General features: G+C 39.8%; 1 protein-coding gene and 1 long non-coding RNA gene across 17 annotated transcripts in view; one reads left to right on the top strand and one right to left on the bottom strand.

Moving 5' to 3' along the window:
- The window catches only part of KIF1B (kinesin family member 1B), a 96,149-nt gene extending 76,839 nt beyond the window's left edge, over window positions 1-19,310 (bottom strand). For 12 of the 16 annotated variants that reach the window (XM_074848482.1, XM_074848483.1, XM_074848490.1 and 9 more), the window contains exons 1-2: window positions 18,964-19,309; window positions 13,424-13,610 (exon numbers count right to left, since the gene is read on the bottom strand). In XM_074848482.1, the coding sequence (XP_074704583.1) occupies window positions 13,424-13,529 (106 nt within the window). In that variant the 5' untranslated portion in view covers window positions 13,530-13,610; window positions 18,964-19,309. Of the gene's footprint in view, window positions 1-13,423; window positions 13,611-18,963 lie in introns of all 16 variants that reach the window. The other 4 variants (XM_074848478.1, XM_074848480.1, XM_074848479.1 and 1 more) reach the window with 1 other exon arrangement.
- On the top strand, window positions 873-9,750 carry LOC141933527 (uncharacterized). The gene is made up of 3 exons (XR_012626110.1): window positions 873-1,329; window positions 3,828-3,922; window positions 9,463-9,750. It is a non-coding gene; the product is annotated as an uncharacterized LOC141933527 (long non-coding RNA).
- Window positions 19,311-20,824: the final 1,514 nt, after the last annotated feature.

The raw sequence follows: 20,824 nt of genomic DNA, 5'->3' as shown, positions 1-20,824 counted from the left end.
ACAACCTTTGGGAGTGAACATCATCATTATTTTCTTCAATTATTTTGGGCTATAAGTTCAAGGGAAAGTAATCTAACCATTAAAAGCAGAAAAAAAGGGTTAAAGGTTAAATTGCCTTTTAAGATTCCATTGTGTCAGAAACAGAAAACAGAACAAGCAGCACAAATTTCAGTATTATTCAAAACCAGGTTTGATGCAAAAATACACACTTCCCATTAATTGTTTAAAAAAAAAAAAAAAGCCAAAATAAAAATCTCTAGGAAAAGTCCACCACTTCCAAAAAGAAAGCAAAGCCACCAAACGTTTAATCAGAATAATAGCTAGTTTTTCCTCGCTGTGCATAAAGACACATCGACCACCCATGAAAGACAAGATCTCTAGCTATGCAACAGGCTTTGTGTCTGGAAAGGCACCACAAGCTTGCCATTACAGCTTCATCCTACTTGCTTCAAGCTTAAATTTGATACATCACATTTGTGAGGAGGGAAGTTCAGGCTCTGTGGTTTATGCAAGTGGTTCCACTCTACCCCATTTTTTTTTAAACCATATTTTTTATTATTTTGTTAAACAGGCTTTCCTCAGCTCCTTCACACTAAGTTCCACGCCCAGATCACTATTTTGAAAACTACTTTCTAGGATGCATGTTTTCGTAAAGCATATCTTGAGAAGCATATCAGGAAAGGGAGATTAACGTGCAAGAAGGCAGCTCTGTCAGAGGTTGGGAATGCAGCTGCCCGGCCAAAACCTTCCACTGCAGCAGGAATGGGTCAGAGAAAACCTCCTGGCTGCCAGGAACTCTGCATGCTGTCCCCCACTACTGTGATCCAGTCACAGCCTTCTCACTCAGCTTCTAGTCCAAGCCTCAAGTCTATTTATCCCCATTCCTGTTTCTTACACAGAGTCTGCATCCTCCATTTTCAGAATCACTGGTTTCACAGAATTCGCAGCCTGTCTACAAATGAATCCAGCAGAGGTGACTGATTGAGAAAATGTAAGATTATGACCTCAACGGATTTCAATCAGACTGCAACCCTCTTCATTTGGAACACTGAGCACCAAGTGGGTAGCTACTAGCATCAGTCACGTCTGATGTGGTCCGAGTTTGAACCAAGTGACCAGGTACACAATTACACGAAATAAGACACCTGAAAGAAGATGGTGAGGCAGCTAAGAAACCAGGAATTCAAACTGAAGTAACTGACCTGACTTGAAGGTGTCTATTGCACCAAGCATCTTCTTCGGAGGGACAAGCAAATCCATGAATCTAGCTACTTTTAAAGGAAGCTAACGGATATTTCTGACGAAATTAAAAGACTTCTTATAGTACAGGTAAGCTTTATCCTAAAAGTTCATACACCAAATTGGAAAAAAAAGGAATGATCATGCAGAAATTAGACTGAGTGTGCAACACTGATTTTATGTGTTATTCAGCAAGCTGTGTTTTCAGCTGAACAAGGAAGCAAATAGAATTAAAAAAGAGGACTGTTTCCAGCATCTCCAATACCCACAAGAACACTAAAAGCTTTTCAGTTATTTTGTTTGTTTTTTAAACCATGCAAGGCCAAGATGAATTGTATTAGTGAATCATGAAATAGGTCAGCATCTATCTCCTCTGAACACTGCAGACTCAAGGCATGGTACGCAGGCTAATGGTTTAATTACAGAGCCTCAGGAAATGAGAAAGGCAATAAGGCAGACGATCACAGCAGGAACACATTAATGGCCTTTTTATCTTACAGAATAAATTTGTTTATCTGCTATTTCAAAGGTCCAATGTGGCAATTAACTCTTCTGTTTGCAAACTGACACTAATGCTTTTTGCCGCAGCTATAATTAGTTACCATCAGCATGGCACCGTAGCAACTTTGAATGTTGAAGTTAGCCTACAGCCAGGTTCTGAGAAACTCAATCCCTTTTTCAGGCCCCTTTCTTCACCAAGAGCCAACTTCTTAGGTCATGTGAAATCTTTCAGCTTTCCACAAGTTAAGGTTTCTGCATCAAGCAGAAACTGGAAGGGATAAAAAGTCACCATCTTGTATACCACTGCTCCTGAAAAAGGTTAGATAGACAACCCAGAAACGTGAAAAGCATGAAACAAGTTGAAGATGCTATTCTCATACTGCAGTGACTAAAAACTCTTCTAGGATCAAAGCAGCCACCACAGTTTAAGTTAATGTCCATCATTTACCTGTGGCTGAGAAAAAGGCATGGGAATATTCATGTTTTAAAAATATGCTCTACAGATCATTGGTTTGGTTGAGGGAGATAAATGCCTATGTTATTCCTTTTTTTTGTTTGAATTATTGCGTTTCCAGAAATTTTAAATAATATGCTTCACCTTAAGACATAACATTTACATCAGTTTTCTACCGTGGTAAGCAAATAGAATAAGTAAAAGTAATTACATGTCATAAATTGATAAAAAAATTTGAATAGAAGTGCAGTGTGAAGGGCTATGCAGCATTACAATTTAATTTGGAGCAGTTTATTTAATACCCACTGCTACCCCAACCTAGAGACACAGCTTGCATTTCAAAAGCTTATTTCTCCTTACGGTTATATAGTAAGCCATACAGAGCTGCTTCACGCCATCTGAGCTGCCTCTAAGCAGGAGTAATCCACATATTCTCTGAAGCTCAAATCATTTAAACAATTCTTTTTAGCTACTTAGCTGTTTAAGTTTGATGGTGGGGTTTTTTTTATACCTGTAACTATAAACATAGGAGTTTTACATATGAGTTTTATATGTCACTGACAAAAAGGTAAGGAAGACAACAGCTCTAAAACAAATTTCTTCACACCAAATAATCTAAAACTCTGTATCATTATATAAGACCCATATACTTATCTAATTAGTCCTTGTACAAGAGAAGTATATAGTAGAAGCAGTACAGCCTAAAAAAAGATAAGGAGAAAGCAGGAGCACCGTCAATGAAGGAATTATAATTTTAGATGTGCTGTATCAACAGTAACAAGCCAATCTCCACAAAACGTCTGGATTTTTAACATGCCCTTACTTAAACAGGCAACTTCATTTCTTGGCATAAGGTACTTCCACAGTCCATCCTACTTGTTCCTTAATTAACATTTTTCATAACATCTACCATCTGCTTTATCAGCTAGCATAAAAATAACATACACTTTCAACCTTTCAAATCTATGAGATCAAATTCATTGCTAGTCTTAAATTTCAGCAAAAACTGTTAGCAAACTTTGGAAGACCACTTCACTACTGAAACAGTACCCATACATTTTGTAGTGTGTATTATTTTGCATTCCTGTTGTCATTTTGGACATCTAAACTTTTTGCCTTACGATCTAATCGTGATTTTTTGAAGCTGAAATTCAAAAAGCACACCCAAATATGCACTTTATTTTACAATTATAAGCAGAGTGTGGAGCACAACAGAGAGCTGATACAAAATTACAGTCTTTTAGGATACTTTCAGCTGGAAGCAGCATTCTCTATCTTTTCACCCCTTCCTAAACACATTCCCACTTCAAGCCTTCATTTCTGGACTTAGGCTTCCATTCTCCATTAAAACTAACCAAGTAAACAGATAGTGGGAGACCTACAGAGAAGAGAGAGGGGAGAAGAAAAAAAAAGGCAGGGAAAAAAAGGCAAGCAAACTTAGCCAAGATCAGCCCCCTCATTCCATTGCCATCTACTCAGCCACATAAATATTTTTGCAAGCACAAAGAATGACCAAAACTACTTCTTAACCACTTAAATCTCATGTCCTATTATGACACTGAATTTACAGTCCAAGACTAATGTGTTTTCATCCCAGTCAGCACTGTTCCTCAGCATGTCACAAATTTTGCAGGTTAGAAGTTATCTGCAGTTCAGTATCTGGGGATACAAGCAATTCTTTCTAATAAACTCTTGGAACAGAGAGACAGAGCACAAAGCATACAAGAGGTAAGAATGGAAATTATTCTCTTATGCCTCATTGCATTTAAAGTCAAGTCACTAGATTCAACAGCTCCACCTCTGTTAGCGATCAGAGTCATATTACAGGGCATTCTGCCATCAGACATGCCACATATTAGTCACTGTAGGGTGCTCCAGTGAAGAACTGGCTAACTGCAGTTTGCCCTTCAGACAAACAGCAGCAGACAGAATTAACTTGGGCTAAATCCTGGGATTAGCTGATATACAGTCTGTGCTGGGGGGGGGGGAAGTGGGGAACAGTGATAGATTAATTTTTTTAAAAAACCCACAACACAAAACCCAAAACTATCAATTGCCAATCAGAAATAAAATCCAATAATGGTGAAAGTCAGGTATGGAACTGGAAAAACTGAATTTTCATCATTTGTGCAATACAGCCTGCTTTCAGTCATTTACATGTTCTATTCCCATATTGCCACCACATCTGTCAATGCTGAAGGCACAAAGCCTCTTTAATTTCCACATATGAAATAAAATTAGGTTTCATCTCACGAAAGAGGCTTCACACCAGCCTCAATAATTCTCCTAGTGGCAGCAGTAACATACACAGAGCACACATTCCTACCAAATGCCAACACATATTAAGAGATAACAGCTAGCAAACAAGGCACCGTCCTGTCTTCACTTTTGTTCTCATTAACCACTGGTAAAGGAATAGGCAGAAATTTTCAAAAAACATTCTAGTCTAGGGCAGAACTCTGGGAGGGGTAACATTTGGGAAAACAAATACCAAGTAATTAATTTCTGTGCCTTCTTTAAACTCTATCTGAATCAATATAAACAGTAGTTTTATTTTATGATGCCTAACTAATATAAAAGATCCACGGCTTTCAGAATTGACTCCACAAGACCAAATTAACATTAAATATACAGTCCCTTAAAATGCATGGGTCTGGAAAATATATCTGTGCCATCTGTAGACTGGAATGACAACAATGAGAACATGTTCGTTACTGAGAGCAGGGTGGAGCAGGCATTCTTTATTTGTTGGAACGTGAATAACACCCCAAAGACACGTTTAATACAGGCTTCTTTCCTAGGCATACGTTGCAATCAGATATATGGCTATACTGTTTTTATAAGACAGACTTTCAGGGTTGTTATTACAAGAGATAAATGAAGGGAAATGGACACTTCCAGCTTGTAAAGCAGTGCTTGCTTTTCAAAGCATTGTTTGCATTTTTCAAATCATTAAAAGGGAAGGAAACCAAGTAGAAGCTAAGAACAGCTCATTTGGAATTCAACCGGATTCTCTCCCCACTGTGGAATTTCAACCCTGTACTGGGAGAAAGGTTGGATGGGGGAGGGAGTTCGGCTCAATAGCACCAGCGCAAGGCAAATGCTTGCTCACAGAAGCTGCTAGAAAGCCGCTCTCATCCTCAGCTGCTCTTACAGATCCAAGTGCTATAAATACCATCTCTACAGCTGGTGTTCTTGGAGAACAGCATGCCAGCAGGCTTTGCACCAAGCGGGAGCTAGTCGAACCATACTGTTCTACCTATCTGAAAAGCTGAACCAAAACCATTCCAAAACCTCCATTGTCAGCTGATTACCTGAAAACGTATTACTGAAGATACGTATCAGATCTATATATGTAGTTGGCTAAGCACTTGGAGTTGAGCTGAATTCTCTCCTCATGTTTTCTGCTTCAAGGCAGATAAAACTGTATCTCTCTTCACCCCCTGATTTTACTTGACTACATCTTCAAGAGTCAATGGCCTTCAAAAGCCATTTTGACCTTCAGACACACGCCAGTACTGCATTAAGAGGACATCATGTAGCACTAGAATCCTGGGGAGTCAGTTCTGCCAGCCTCAATCTCTTAAATGATTCAGGTAGTGAAAATATCCATTCTTAAAGTAGTTCCCAATGACAATTTGAGTTTTCTTTACTTCTACTCGCATACTGAAAGGTGGCACATTATTTAAGCATTTAATAAAAAGAATCAACTCTAAAGCCCTAGTTCTGTGTCAGTGGGCACTAATTCTGAAGGGGCAGCATTTCACACAGTTTACTCACCAGTGCCAGAAAACTTTTCTGGGTTCATCAGTAAGATCATCTCCCTCTACTATAGTTCTATACTAACTCCATAACAATTTTATAAATGTAGTCCAACTGCATTTAACATTAGCTGAAACATTCTAGCCATCCCACGGTCCTTCTCCAGGCCCATTATTTGTACCTCTAACATTTAAAAATCATTACATGTTCATCTTCTCCCACCTCCCCAAAGTCATTTTCCAAAATAGATTTTTTCCCCCTTTTTTTTTAACTGTGCAGAATTAACACTTCTCAAGTTATTTTTATACAATCAGTAGAAAGGCTTTAGAAGGAAAATGAAGCACCTAAAAAAATTTCAGGGTTTTTTTTCTTTTCAAAAAGAAAATTGACTCCATTTTCTCTTTGAGACAAACTTGCATTCAAACCTTCCCTTGCCTGTTACAGGAATTGCAACAAATGTAGTAATTGGTAGCTGGACAGTCATTAGAAGAACTTGGGTAACCTCAACTACTATGACCTCTTTGACTTGTCTTTCAAACCGGTTCCCAATTCAACCTCAAATGTAAGACAATTCATGCGTCCTCCATGACACACAATTTATCTTCCCATAAAATAGCTTGTTTTGATAACACATCTACCATGACTGCAAGGTAGTCTTAACATACTGGACAAGCATTCATTTAGTTTTAACCGCAGTTACGAGGATTTACAGAGCAGAAAATCAGGGTAGGGGTTAAGTGACTTCCCTCCACTGCTGTTTATTTTCCCAAGACAACCTCATCAAGCAAGATGCAAGCACAAAAAACTGGAAACACTTTTAAAAAAAAAAAGAAAAAACAAGCTGTTCATGGAAAAAACACTACGCAAGACATGCTTTAAGAACCAATGCTTTTTGGCAGGCACAAGTCATTAGAAATGGGGTATTGCTTATTTTTTTGACATAACTAGAATTATTGATTTTCAGAAGACAGTCAAGACTAAAATCTACCTACGAGAATGAATCCTCCTGCCTATTCTATACTTTCATTGAAAATGTCTCATAAGAAGAAAAAAAGCAGTTATGAGCTAAAACACTACAATGAACCCTTCTGCTTGCCCTTTCTACCTATGCAGCACATGCTACATAAACTCCCAATACTTTACTATGTACATCTACTCAGAGCTAGTCTAAATAAAAGCCAGTGTGTCTTACAAGGACTTTTCTCATCAGTCATTTAGACCAAAGATTATTTCCATGATACAGGTTCCTTTGTGAAACTATCCAAACTATGCTTACAGAATACTACTGCAGGGAAAAAAAAAACAAACTTACTTTTCTCCTGAAGGCATACACACACAATAGGGTTTCTTATCTATTCAGTGTGTGTCTTCATTAAGAAAACAGTTAAAATTAGATCATAAAGAAAAAGATCAGCAACCATACTTCTTTTTTTCCCCTTTAGGATTAAGCTTCAAAGACTTTACTATTATTTAGAGCTATGTAACAACGGAAAGGGCAAAATTTAATATGCCCTGTCAATGTATACCAATAAAGTATCTGATCAGGCTACCTTGCTCTATGAACCTTTCAATAGTTTTGACTTTTGCATTATTTTTCAAGTATCAGCAATTTTAGTATTATATTTCAAGTATCACTAATTTAGATAAATACACCATAAACCAAAAGCCTTTCAAGTTAAGTCCTGCTTTCCCACTCATTTTTATTTTGCTCTAGAACAATTGCATAAAGGAGGACACATCTTAAAAGAAAAAAAAAATTAAAAAAATAATAATAAAAAACAACAGAAAAGGAACTCAAATTAGAGGTTTCTCTATTAATTTTTTTTTTAAATTTAAATATTTAGGTTTAGACTGGAGGTTTATAAACCTTAGAGAGAAGAAAAAAAAACCAAACAAAACAAACCACCATTAGAAGAAAATTTTTTTTTTTTTCTCAGCTTCTACAAATTAACTCCCGAATGCCTTACGAAGTTTTTCTGATGCCAAGGATGCCTGCTTGAGAACCTTACTGCCATATGTCTACAGCAGCAGCTGTGACTATTGTTACTGGCAGATGGGACCGCTCCACTGTGCCTATTTTCATTAAACATCCAATACCTTGAGCAATCCACAAAAGAGCCTTCCAACACTATTGAGCCACAGAGACTATTACGGAGTGAAAATTCAAGGAAGTAATTTTCACTCCTAACCCGAGGATCCAGTTGCACTCATATCTTTCAAGATAACCTAGACTGTACAGGTGCATTTCTACACTGATATGGTTTATGGCCAACCAGAATATACAATAATCTCAGATGAACTATAGTTTCAGAACTTTGTTTTACTCTGTCACTGGTACCCACACGACGCCAAAACTTACTTTCATCCGTTTTGTGCATCATGAATGTAACATCAGTTGCAGAGGACATATTCCAAGTAGGATACTTCCTTATTTCGCTGCTTCATTAGTTTAGTTTTCTACATACTTATTTAGCTTTTTAAAAGACTAAGCAATGCTAAATGCTGTCTAATAATCTAATATGCTGTCTTGTAGCTCCTAGCTTGAACTTCTGCTTCATTTTCATTTGTTTCTATTTATGCATTATTTATTTACTGACAGGATTATCAATTCATTTCCACACAAAAAAAAAAAAAATCCAACCCAACCAACCAAAACAAACAAAAAAAAACCCCAGAAAAACCACAACACTAGGGAAGTCTTTAGGCGCAGAATAGCTTAGCTTTTCATTTCAATAATCCAAGGGAGCAGCTGCCAACCTTGTTTACATTTGTTACATTTCAAAACCTGATACAAAAATGAGTACAAGAACTACTGACACACAAAATACTCTTAGATCTACAGCTCACCTTTCATCCCATGTATTACACAGCAAAATCTTTTTCCCACTCACCACAAAACCAGTAATTAATGAAGTGGACAGGCAATAAGCAATTAATGCATTGTGAGTAAGATGCATTGGTGTAAATCATTCTGAACAAAAGCAGTGAAAAAGCAGGAGTTAAAGACAAAACATATTCAATCAAGATATGCTGACAACCGTGATCTATTCCTGAATTATTTATTTCAAAAAGCTGCTTGTGAGTTTGACCTAGAGCATGATAAACCATCTATCCAGTAATTTAAAGAAAATACTAAAGCAGATAAAATTTTCAAATTTATTTAAAGACTCACAAATTTATTTAAAGACTTTATTTAAAGACTCACACATTAAAGAAAGTTATCTCAGAGAAAAAGACAGAAGTGTTATTTCAGAAGTTTCAGTCTGTTTCAGTATTAGGTGGGATTTTATCAATAAACCACCACCACAACAAGCAACTTAAAAGCCCCGTGATGCCAAGTTTCCCTTGAAAACATTCTGTAAGAAGCAGAATATGAAACTAACATTGTATCAGGCAGTGTCAAGCTAACCTATAGTAAGGACTGCTAACAGAAGGATCACCCTAAGGAATTAATTATCGATAGGTAAAGTCCTCAGAGCCCACTAACTTCTCCCTTCTCTCACCAGGAACTCTCGCACGGCTGACTGCACTACGGGCCACGGTACAAACACAGCTATACTGTGCCTCAGCCTGAGTGGGTATGTGCGCGTGAGACTTCGGGGCATATGGTTCACATCTGCCAGTGACCTCTGTGCGAGGCACAACACAGATAGGCTCTTCAGAACATAAATCCAAATGAAAACAAAGCACTGAGGTCACCTGAACCCAACTGAATAGCAGGTGCTTTAGAAAACAAATCTTGTGTTTCTTAAGATCATACCTAAGTGTTAATAATAAAAAAAACCAACAACAACGGTCTTTTCTTAAATTAATCACTCAGTTATTGTTTTGGTAGGGTTTTTTCATTAGTAATTCGATGGTGACATTACCTCGTCTTTGGAAAGCGTTTTTAAGTGGTAGGATTTTGCAGCTTCTAACTTCTCCTGTCTTTAAAAATTCCTCTATTACCTTCTATTCTCCTACCTACACGTCTCCCATTTCCACTGAAGAACTTTTGGCAGTATCATTCAAATGGATACCATCTGCAACCAGATACGAGCTGAGCAGCACAGGCCTTCTGCCAAAATACCAGCCCCTTAATGCAGTCAGCACATGTGACTTTAGCTGGACTGCAGAATTTCATTTCTTCAACATATATTTTAAAAACACAAAGATTGACAATTTAGTCTTGTCATCTTAGTATAGTAGACAAAAAAAAAGAGACAATATGTTTCAAGAACCAATTTCAAAATTTCCGTATTTTGCATCCTTCCAACAGAAAAACAGAAGACCCAATTACTCACAGTAAGTTCTCTTAACATTGCAGGTTAAAGACCTTTGTAAGATCTCTCTTGTATACATATATAAAACTGTATACAGCTACATTGTCATTTTTTAAACACTGAGAAATTATACAGATGGACATCTACTATGGATCTTGATTAAAGGCCTTGATCTGCTACGAGAAAATGACATTTTAGCCAGACAGGATAACAAGTTAATTCTGTAGGGGACCTCAAGTCCACAAAAATTTACACTTATTTTGCTTTGAAGGAAAAGTTAAACTGTATAACAAAACTGAGTATAAACTTTCTAACCCAGGAGGATGTTTTGTTTTGCTGGCAAGCCCACCATGAATGACGGGCAACTCAAAAGCTGTAAACAGCCAAAGTCACACAAAAACTGACAAACAAAAGCAGCGTGTCAGGCCACAACCCTGGTGGCATTCTGACTTTAACAATATACTTCATTATGGATGTCAAAACCCACTTCCTTTTTCACACATTCATTAAAAAAACAAAAATGAAGTACACCTGGGATACATTTTATTATCTGTATCTCTATACTGTTTTCCTTAAAATAATCCTGAACACTTTGCCTCAGTTTCACTATAATGTAAGCCTCTGCCTGTACCAGCCAATAAATTTACAAAACTCAGACTTGGACATCAGGACCCACAAAAGATTCGTAGAATAGCTTGGCCAATCAATACATCAAGAATTGAAGTTCAAGTAACAGTTAAAATCCCTTCTTAGCTATCAGACTTCACACTGTCTCATCAGTTCTGTTCATCACAAGAGTCCATTAGGCTTTAATTCCAAGATAAGGGAACTTTAACTGTCTTGAAGGCTTAAAATAGTCACTACCCAACTTACCACCAGCCTCTCAGATGTGCCTCCTGTCAACTTGATTAGCACACAAATGAAAAAATAACCTTCTCAGAAGCAAGATATCTAAGCCTTGATCATTTCACTGGCACATTTGAAGGTATGAAGCAGGAACTCCATAGGCAAGAATTACTACTGAATTCCCTTTATTTTGAAATTGCTGCACCAGATATAAGAGTCAGATACATTAATGTCACTTCCTGTAGTCAGCTTTTCGCCAACAACTTCAGACCTTAATACTAAGAAGTTCAATAATATAACTGAGGCTGCAAAGACTGAGAGACCATGAAAAAGAAACAATCCTTGGCAGAAACTGCAACAGTACTTATGCCCCCAAATCTAACACATAGCCTAAAAGCATATCAGAAGAACTTCAGCTTGAAATTATGTGCGTCAGACAACTTTGTTAGGAAAATTCTTGGAGAAAAGATTTCTGCTCAGTTTTTCTCCGTACCAGACAATGCCTTATTTGTATCTTTCATTATATGATCCTCTTCTGTAATTACTCCTATCTATTAACAACTTCTTCATTTATTTATCTTCTAAGATTGAAATACAGGGGAAAAAATAGCCCACAGAGTAACTATTGCAACTGATGATTCCATTCCCACAGTCTGTAATGGCCCCTGATGACTTAAACCTGACCATCTGTCATATCACCCATCTTGTATCAGAGCCATAGGACTCAAACAGAAGGCTACAGATAAGAACATTTCCAGAGCACAAAATATAGCAAAACCTGTAAAGAAATTTCCAACTAGATACATCAGGAAGTATTTTTCCCCTTTTGAAAGCTGATGCAGTTTCTTGAAAAATGTGTCTTTGTAGTGCACAGAAATAAAACCAGTGTCCTTCGTCTACACCACATTTCAAACTTAAGAGAGTCAGATTGCTAGAGATTCACTGGTCGCCCTTGTTGTTGTACCACAGGCTCCTGGAATTCAAATATCTTAATCATCTAAAATTATTGCTGTCATGCCACGACAGCAGCAAGACCTATTACAGTGGCACCCAGTGGTCCTGCTGTGGTTCAGAGCTTGATGGCATCTCCATCTAATGGAGTCTATAGTTCTTCCATTCCACGCTGGTTTGGTCTGAAAGATGGCAGGCAACATTGGGATATAAGCACCTGTTTCTACATGAGATGACTTCTGAACATTCCCCCTCATCATTTTAAATGGAAATTTTGAAATCCAACCCAAAAAAAAGTTTCTTCAGGTAATATTCCACCCACGGTCTGAAGATAAGAATTTAGTGCACTGGCAAACAAGCTCTCTTCTGTATGATGCCTCTCTTCCAATGAAATCATAAACATTGTATATAATTTAAGTGATCACAACCAGGACTTAAATTCCATTGCAGAAGCAGGCTGAAGTACAACTCAGCTAAAAAAAATGGGAGGAGCCTGTATAAAACCTCCTTTGTATTAACAAGCACGAGTAAATACTCAAATAATCAGACAGTGAAGTAATTCAGTACTCTTGGAGTGCTGCTTCCTAGAGCTACAGACAAGATAACCCTACTTGATTATGGAAGTGAAAAACTACCATAAGAAGAGCAGTTTATAGGTATAGCTATTAGTCTACACATGGCCAACAACACTGCAGGAAATGGTATCAATACTGCCTTGACCTTAACAAGCATGTAAAAAAAGCAAATAAATCAATAAATGGCGTGCCCATATTCAGTTTCCCATAAAAGAGTCTTCTCCTCTGAATTAGACCCACACTAAATATTCAAGAACCCTAACACTTCTAATTGCTTAGAAAATAAAATGATTTTAGGTAGTCTGTTATTTTGCTGCATTTAGACATCTAATCTGGAAAGCATACAACTTGACATCCTTTTTCCATCAGCTTCTTCACTCAATTTATGTTCCTAAACAAAGGTACAGACTGCAGAATAAGCACACCAAGAACTAAAGCACCAGACCCAGGAGTTATACCACCACAATTACCATGTGGTGGTCTGCAACGTATCCCTGTATCCGTCAGCCCACATTATATTCCCCCACACTGACCTTAACAAAAAGGTTTTCACTTTGGTGTTCTAATCTTTCTGTAGAATTCTCAACTGACCGCAAGCAAACACCATAAGTAACTGCATCAAAATCAAAATACTCATAATTTAGACTTTCTAGTCGAATTCAGAGACAATCTAGTTTGTAATGACAGACTCAGAAGAGAGGGTTTCCTAACAGAGTAATTCTAGATGATATAATGTACACACTTTAGTCAGTTTAGTCTGATAAAAAGAAGAGGATGAAGCAGGAAGGAAGAAGACAGAGAAAGACTCCCTTATGAGATTAAGATAAACTTACTGGTTGAGTTGCCTTGCATCTGGATGATACATTTGGATTCTTTGCTGGTTTCTCGGGAATTGAAGGGCCGGACCCGAACAGCCACCTTCACTGAAGCCCCCGACATTCTGGTTGCTTGTAGTGTAGTCAAGAAATTCAAAGTGAAGGGGTCAAGAGTGTTTCAAGTTATCCTTCTTGTTGGTGTTTTCTGAAGAGAAAAACAGTTTAGTTATTTACAGCTATTGCATTCAAGATGTCGATAAAATTAGGGACGCTCCAAGTTGTTTATTAACTTCAATTTCTACTCCATAAACACCCTCCCCCAAAAGCTGTCAGTTCCAAGACAACTGGAAATACACTCAACAGCACCTGTACACTGTCTCCATCATCTGAAGCAGTTCTTTTGAAGTGTACCACATATTTGTTTTCATTACTTGGTTTTCTTCCCAGAAAGTAGGGATGCCAACACCAAAATGAAGATCTGGTTGCAACACGTGTTAGGCTTAACCTAACAGAGAATTTTAGCAGTGAATACAGCTACTTAGATTTCAGCATGAGCTAGCTACCATATACAATGTATCCAGGTTCACTGGCTGCCAATCCTCGTTGCCACAATGCATTAGCAATAATATTAAAACTAACACAAGTGTGATGAGCCATATCACACTGACTTTCCCTACACCCCGTTCCAGAGAAAAGGGTGTACTCAACAACCTTAAAGAACCCTTTGCAGTCCTAGGAAAGTCCTCTTCTCAAAAGAAATAAAACCTCATTAACCACTTGTATATTTAGTGATTAAAGGACACACTATTCTGTATGGAAGAAGAGAAACCAAAAATTGTTGCCTTCAGGGTAAATATTACTATCTATCTTCAGCAAATGTTCAACAGTAAATTCATCTTCATACATCCTCATTACCAAAATACTTGTTCAAATCCTACTGCGTCCAAATGATGGAGCACTTTTAGTTGGCAGGGAACTACCCCTGATACCCACAATGCGAACTTCAAGGCCCATCCAAGACAGTATTGAAATGTTGGGTTAATAAAGATTGGTTCAATTGTATTGTCCTCGACCCACCTTTTCCATTAGGAGAAAGTTTTTCAGTTGGTCTACAATTAAGCAGTTTAACTTACTGCCACAAGACAGTGTCAGTACTGAAGTTAAACAGACTCAAAAACCACTAAGGCAGATTCAAAGAAAAAGCTAACAAGGTCTAGTAAAAAGCTACCACCCTTGGCTAGGAAGGCCTCCATGGCAGACTCTCAGAACCTGAAAGACTATACTGAGAGAACACGATTACATGGCTGATTTCTCCTTATATTCTAAATAGCTGCTACAGCCACTGCTGAAGCCAGGCTTCAGGGATAAGTGAATCTTTGGGGTGACTCAGTGCGGTCATTTCTATCTTGAATCTGAGTTAACATGGGCAGAATTCTACCCTGCACAAGTCACCAGGCACGGCCCAGAAGCCTTGACATCTTTTCTGGTTATCTATATACCACATATCCAATGAAATCCTCATTTCAGGATTGTAATCACAGTGTCACAAAAGAACAAAACTGACTAGCAGATCTAAAGCATTTCAGGTCTAAAGTATGTTCTACAGCTGATAAAAATAGTTATACATGCTTAATTAAAGTTATGACACATCTTCACACAGTACAAGAAGTTTTTAATAAAATGGTATTACTTCATTAATGTCATCACATGGTGAAGGCAGAAATTAAATTACTCCACCAAGCAGCAGAAGTAATTTAAAGCATTCCTTGTTTTAGCAGGTACCTGAGGTATCTCACCAGACCACGAGAACAGGAACATCTTTAGGTATAAGCCAACTAAATTTCAATGTCAGGGGTGCAGCAAACTGGTAGAAAAACGCTTCATTAAACAGCCACACAGGCAGCTTTAGGTTAGTACAGAATGTTAAGTTTCCCTAGAAACTTAAACATAGAATAGAGCAAAGAAGTAATGGGAACGAATTCGCATGATCTTCAAAGTTTAAGAGTTGTTTCAGAGGACTGCTTTATTCACTCCTGCTCAGAGGTGCCTACTTTTTTGTATAACAAAGTGTATCAAACATGTAGCTTCGTTATCAACCTTCATCCTGAGGATCTACCGCATGGATTTTTTGCTCTCCCTTCTTAACATGACCCTTGCGTAAGGTACCTGTGTCCTCACATGAAAGCTAAGTGACAAGACTAATCCTGATACGTCCCAGCAGTATTATTCAACTGACCCTGAATATTGCTGCTAAAACCCACGAATGTTACTGTACATGACTGCTAAGCACTGTTTCTGAAATACAATTTAATAAATCTATCAAGTTTAAAATCTCTGCTCTTACCAAGTTCATAGTGACACAGTTTACTTTGTCAGATTGCAGATTTGCAGAAAAAGATGAGTCGGTGGAACTTTCATCGGGTGTAGCACATTATAGACACTCCACCTGACAGCGGCTTAGTGGTTCTCATCTTTCTTTTCCCCATCTATCCACATTAATGGGAAAACCATAATTTTGTCAACTTCCCACAAGGACCAATGAATAAAGTTAAGGCCATTAATGAAAGGGACTTTTTTTTTAAAGATAACAAAAATACAACCAGTGTGTTCTTATAGTATTATTTATGAAATGTAGGGAACTTATTTTCCCTTCTCACTGAAGAGTACCACATACAAAGAATATTTTTTCTGATGTTTTCATAGAAATACCTCTCAGAATACTAAATTAACTTCTGCTGATAACTAGTATATCTAGGAAACTGGCAAACAGAAGACAGAGTGAAAGAATCATCTACTTTTTTAAAAAAATTCTTGAGTAGCTCTGAACGCCTTATTAATAAGAAAGCGTGAAAAGCACACTGCCAGAGACTCCATATGCACTAGCTAAATGATAGCCTTGTTTGAAACATAGCTGTGAAGAAATTCTTACAGAACAGGTCGCAAAATCACCTACAACAGCACAGAATTTAAACTGCTAGACTTTTGTAATTACCAACTTTTCCCAGCCCTAACTTTTGTGCTCATGGGAAATTAAATTTGGTGTAATTTTAAACCTGATTCATTCTCAGCTCTGCTGTTTTTCATAGCTGAAGCAAAATGTCTTCTTGTAGTGGCACATGGATTTGAGATGTTTTGAACACCACCTCACTATGCAAGATTTAATTTCCATTAATAAGAAAATGAAGAAAAAACTATGTATTTTTTCAAGCTTCCCATATATTTAAGTTGTTGGGGCTTTGAGGGGGTTTTTTTCCCCCCACTTATCAGCAACTGTAACTGGTTGTAACATTTTATAAAAGCAGTATTGCCCTGATCATACAGAATGATAAAATAAGGCAAAATGAGACCAAGTTGCATAGCATCACAGATAACAAACTGCAACTGTTTTTCCAGTGTTCACATTTCCCAGTAGTATCACTTACTACTACAAAACTCTGTCGACAGAGTGGTAATAGGAGGCATAACTTGCAACAGAGCAAAACAAAATGTGCAATACAGACTGTGGTACAGATTTAGAAGAACAATCTTTATAAAAGACAGCTGATTTTTTTTATATATTCATTATAGGCTTAGAAGGCTGCCATCCATGCTAGAATGAATCATTCTCCTAATGTCTTGGAAAGAGTCTACTAGCTGTGTATCTTTTAACATTCAGCCTGTAGAAATCCAATCAGGAACCAAGTAAAGAAGGGAACTGCATGCTCGAGTCTCTGACATGACATACCACTGGCTCTAAAACAGGTGGTAGATAATATTTAGGTTGTTTAGCAAGCTCCATCAGCACAAAGGCAAATCCTACATATTAATTTTCCACTTATTTTAAAGATATCCACCATCCATCCTGCAAGTCACACAGTGAGGTTTTAATATTAAAGTGTGTCATTAAACAAATCACTTAAATATCTTGTCCGTTTCCTGTTATTCAAGCTGACAAACCCAATGATGTTGGTCAACCACCCTTCATGGTCTCAAAGCACTTGTAACTAGATTCAGACTTCCACACATATGTTTAAAGAAACAAGCTGTTCATTAAGACTTGGATCCTTGGACATATTTGAAAGTTCTGGCAAACGAGTTTTTATGCAATGTCAAAATAAAGAACGTATTGCTATTTTTTGAAATAAAGTTACAAGCAGAGTAGGGATTTAGAGTCAAATTATTATTTATATATTCAGAGAAGTTTGAAATAAGTTCAAAGTGGTTACAAAACCACTGTTCAGAATCTGTATCTCTACGTTCAAATAAAAATTAAAAAGCCGCCCCACACGACAAATGAAGAAGCATCACTTTAATATAGCCAGCCATCGTGTCATATTTGCATAGGTATGCCTCCCAGAGAATGTGGTAACTTTTAAACAAAAAAATTGCTTGTAACTTAACCAGTACAACAGCTCTGAAGAGAGAAAATGAACAAGGATAGAGATTGGTATATGGAAAGTTAGCAAAACAGCTGTTCAGAGCAGCAGGGGTTTATGAACAAGAGGACCAGAGGGAATCCAATTTTAGGTCCTCCACTGAGGATCAGGTAGTGATGACAGTCTGATATATCAGCTGAACTCATACGCTACGAATTGCTATCTTTGTACTAAGTGAAGATGCCAGACAAAACAGTGGTGCAGAACTTGGCCGTGCACTGAAACATCACGCAAACATATGGCTATTTATCCACACACCAATGTACCGGATTATGCAATAACAAAAAGAACTGAGCTAAGAGGAAGCTGGAAGTAAACAGAAATATACTTTAAAATTTGGGACGAACGTATTTTACGCTTCAGAGAACAGATACAAATTCACCATCTGCTTCTGGTGAATTCTAGTCCTTCAACCACAGTTTTAATACCCATATTCTACCAATGACCCCCAAACTACGAGGCCTGTCATCCTGTCTCCTGACGCCTGCCTCCTGACTTAGCTCAGAGGATTGTCAGATCATCATCCCAATATGGCTGCCTCAGGAATTGTGCTGTACTGAATCCAGGGACAGATCCACTACCTACAGGCCCACAAAAAACCACCCTGAAAACCACAATCGTTCTACATTCCTGCATCTTCCGGCTGGTTGAGGGACTATGCCTCCCTCCCGAACAAGCAATTATCGCCTCCACCTCATCTGAGCTAGAAAGGAGAAAAAAGGGCAGCGAAACGCGACCATATTCGCGACCCACACGGCGGACGGGATTCAGACGAGGAAAAGGACGGGAAGCGGCCGCACCGCCATGGCTCAGAGCGCCTGGGGGAAAGGGGAAGGAAGCGTCCCAGGGGACAAGTATATGCATCAGGCAGATACAGACGAGGAAAGGCCGAGCCGGGCCCCACGCCCTAGTGCCGCTGCCCTGACAGCTCCGGGGCAGCCTGTCCTGCCAACGCTCCCCATTCCCCCCCGCCACTTCCCAGGCCCCATCCCACCCGTGGCGCTCCCCCCACGCTCCCCCCGCCGAAGAGCTGCGCGAACCAGCAACCCCCGCCTCCCCCACCGCATTACGGCATCCACCCCACCCCCCGCCCCGGCTCCCCCCGCTCCCCTCCCCACCGCCGGCCGGGCCGGGCTCCCTCACCTGGGGACGGGCGGGGGTATCCGCAGGACACGGGCAGTGCGGGGCCGTCGGCGCTGTCAGCAGCTGGGGGAGGCGACGGGGCCGGCGAAGCTACGCAGCGCGGGGCGGGGGAGACAGAAGAGGCCGGCCATCCCCATCACGCTTCGCCGCCTCCACCGAGGCTGGAAGACCCCCCCCCCCCGCCGCCAGGAAGGCAGCAGGAAGGAAGCGGGAAGGGCGAGGGTGGGAAGGAGGGAGGGGAGAAAGGGGGAGGGAGGAAAGAAAGGCCGCGCCGAGAAGAACGAGCCCCGCGACGCGCTCCCCACAGCGCCGCTCCCACACTGACAGGATCGCGGAGCTCTGTGCCCGAACCCGCCTCCGCAGGGGAAGGAACGTCCGTCTCGCCAATAGGCGCGTGCCGGCGCTCTCCCCTCCCCGCAGCCCACCAATCGCCAACCGCAGAAGAGGCGGGTGCCCGCCTCCCGCCGTGCCAATCACACGCTGACACAGCTGTGCACCAATCACAGTGCGGAAATGCCCGTCCGCAATGACGAGCTTCACTCCCCCCTCTGAATCAATCCCTCCGCCGCGCCTCGGGGCCAGGGGTTCTTCTCCCTCTACAGCCAATCAGAACGCGGGACGGAACGGCGTCGTCCCTCTTTTAACCTATAAGGAGCGGCGCGAGGCCACCCATAGCCGCGTCACCGCTCCGCCGTGGTGTGTGCGTGCGCGCCCCCCGAGGTTGCGGCGGCGTTCTCCGCGGTGCGAGCGCGGTTCGAGTCGTTACGAGGCGTGAGCAGAAATTGGGCACTTGTGACTAAAAAAAGCCTTTTAATGTATGCGGCTGGTTGGCGCCCCGCCGCGAGGGGCCCGTGAGCGGGCAGGGATGGCGGCCCGCCCAGAATCGGGGACTGAAGTAGCGAATCCGGCAACTCCCAGCGAGCTTCACAGAATCCTTGAGGTTGGAGAAGACCGGTGGGATCATTCAGGGGGATCCAGGAGGATTTTGAGTCCTAAACAAGGCTTAACGAGGCTGGTTCAGAAGAGAGGGATTTAATTTTTCCTCTCCCCCCAAAAACGTTTCTTGAGCGGCCTAAGCTAGTTGTTGTAGATCTCATCGTGCATTTTCATGTGATTAAATTGTTTTAGTCAAGGTGGTGTATTAGGTCTTGTACTTTCAATAATTTAACACATACTCTCAAATACTTATTTTTATGGCAGTAACTTCAGCTGTAAAGTTCCTCCCTTCCATTAGTACTTTGATCATTTCTACCATTGGCAATAGGCTTGTATTTAAGCTTTTAAGCACTTTAAAGAAAAGACTATTACATGAAATACCGTAATTACATATTTTCCATACACACACCATCATACATACATACACACAAATAGCATTTAAGCTGTTGAGAACATTTGGAACCTGAGATTTCTAGTTTTAGAACAAGGTTTATTTTTGTTCACAGGCCCCTGGCTGTTAACAACATTAGTCTTCACTATCTTATGCTCCCCGTCAGGGTCAGGTTTTTAGGACAATGAGTGATTTATTACCTAGTTTGGTGAAAAGTGACTCTTCACTCCTGTCACAATCATTGTAAGTGTCTATCACCTGCAGTTACGCCAATGGACACAAAAGCCTTACAATACATAGCTAAGAATGGGTTTGCAGGGAAATACTGCCACAGAACCAACAAAGCAAAAAGAGGTGGTCTTCTTGTGTCTCAGAAAAAGCCATTATTTTAACTTTAGAAAACTTCTATCGACAAGACACATGATTCAGGGGTGGATTGAGTGTGGTGTAACTGCTAACTCAGATCTAGGGCCGTGCAGAATTAGGTCAGCTATGATTTCTCTGGAAAAAAAAAAACAAACCACAACACAAAAC

Source organism: Strix aluco, chromosome 22 (genome assembly GCF_031877795.1).
Source record: "Strix aluco isolate bStrAlu1 chromosome 22, bStrAlu1.hap1, whole genome shotgun sequence".
Lineage (NCBI taxonomy): Eukaryota > Metazoa > Chordata > Aves > Strigiformes > Strigidae > Strix > Strix aluco.
The sequence above is the reverse complement of the archived record's forward strand: the minus strand, read 5'-3'. Positions and strand labels throughout refer to the sequence as shown.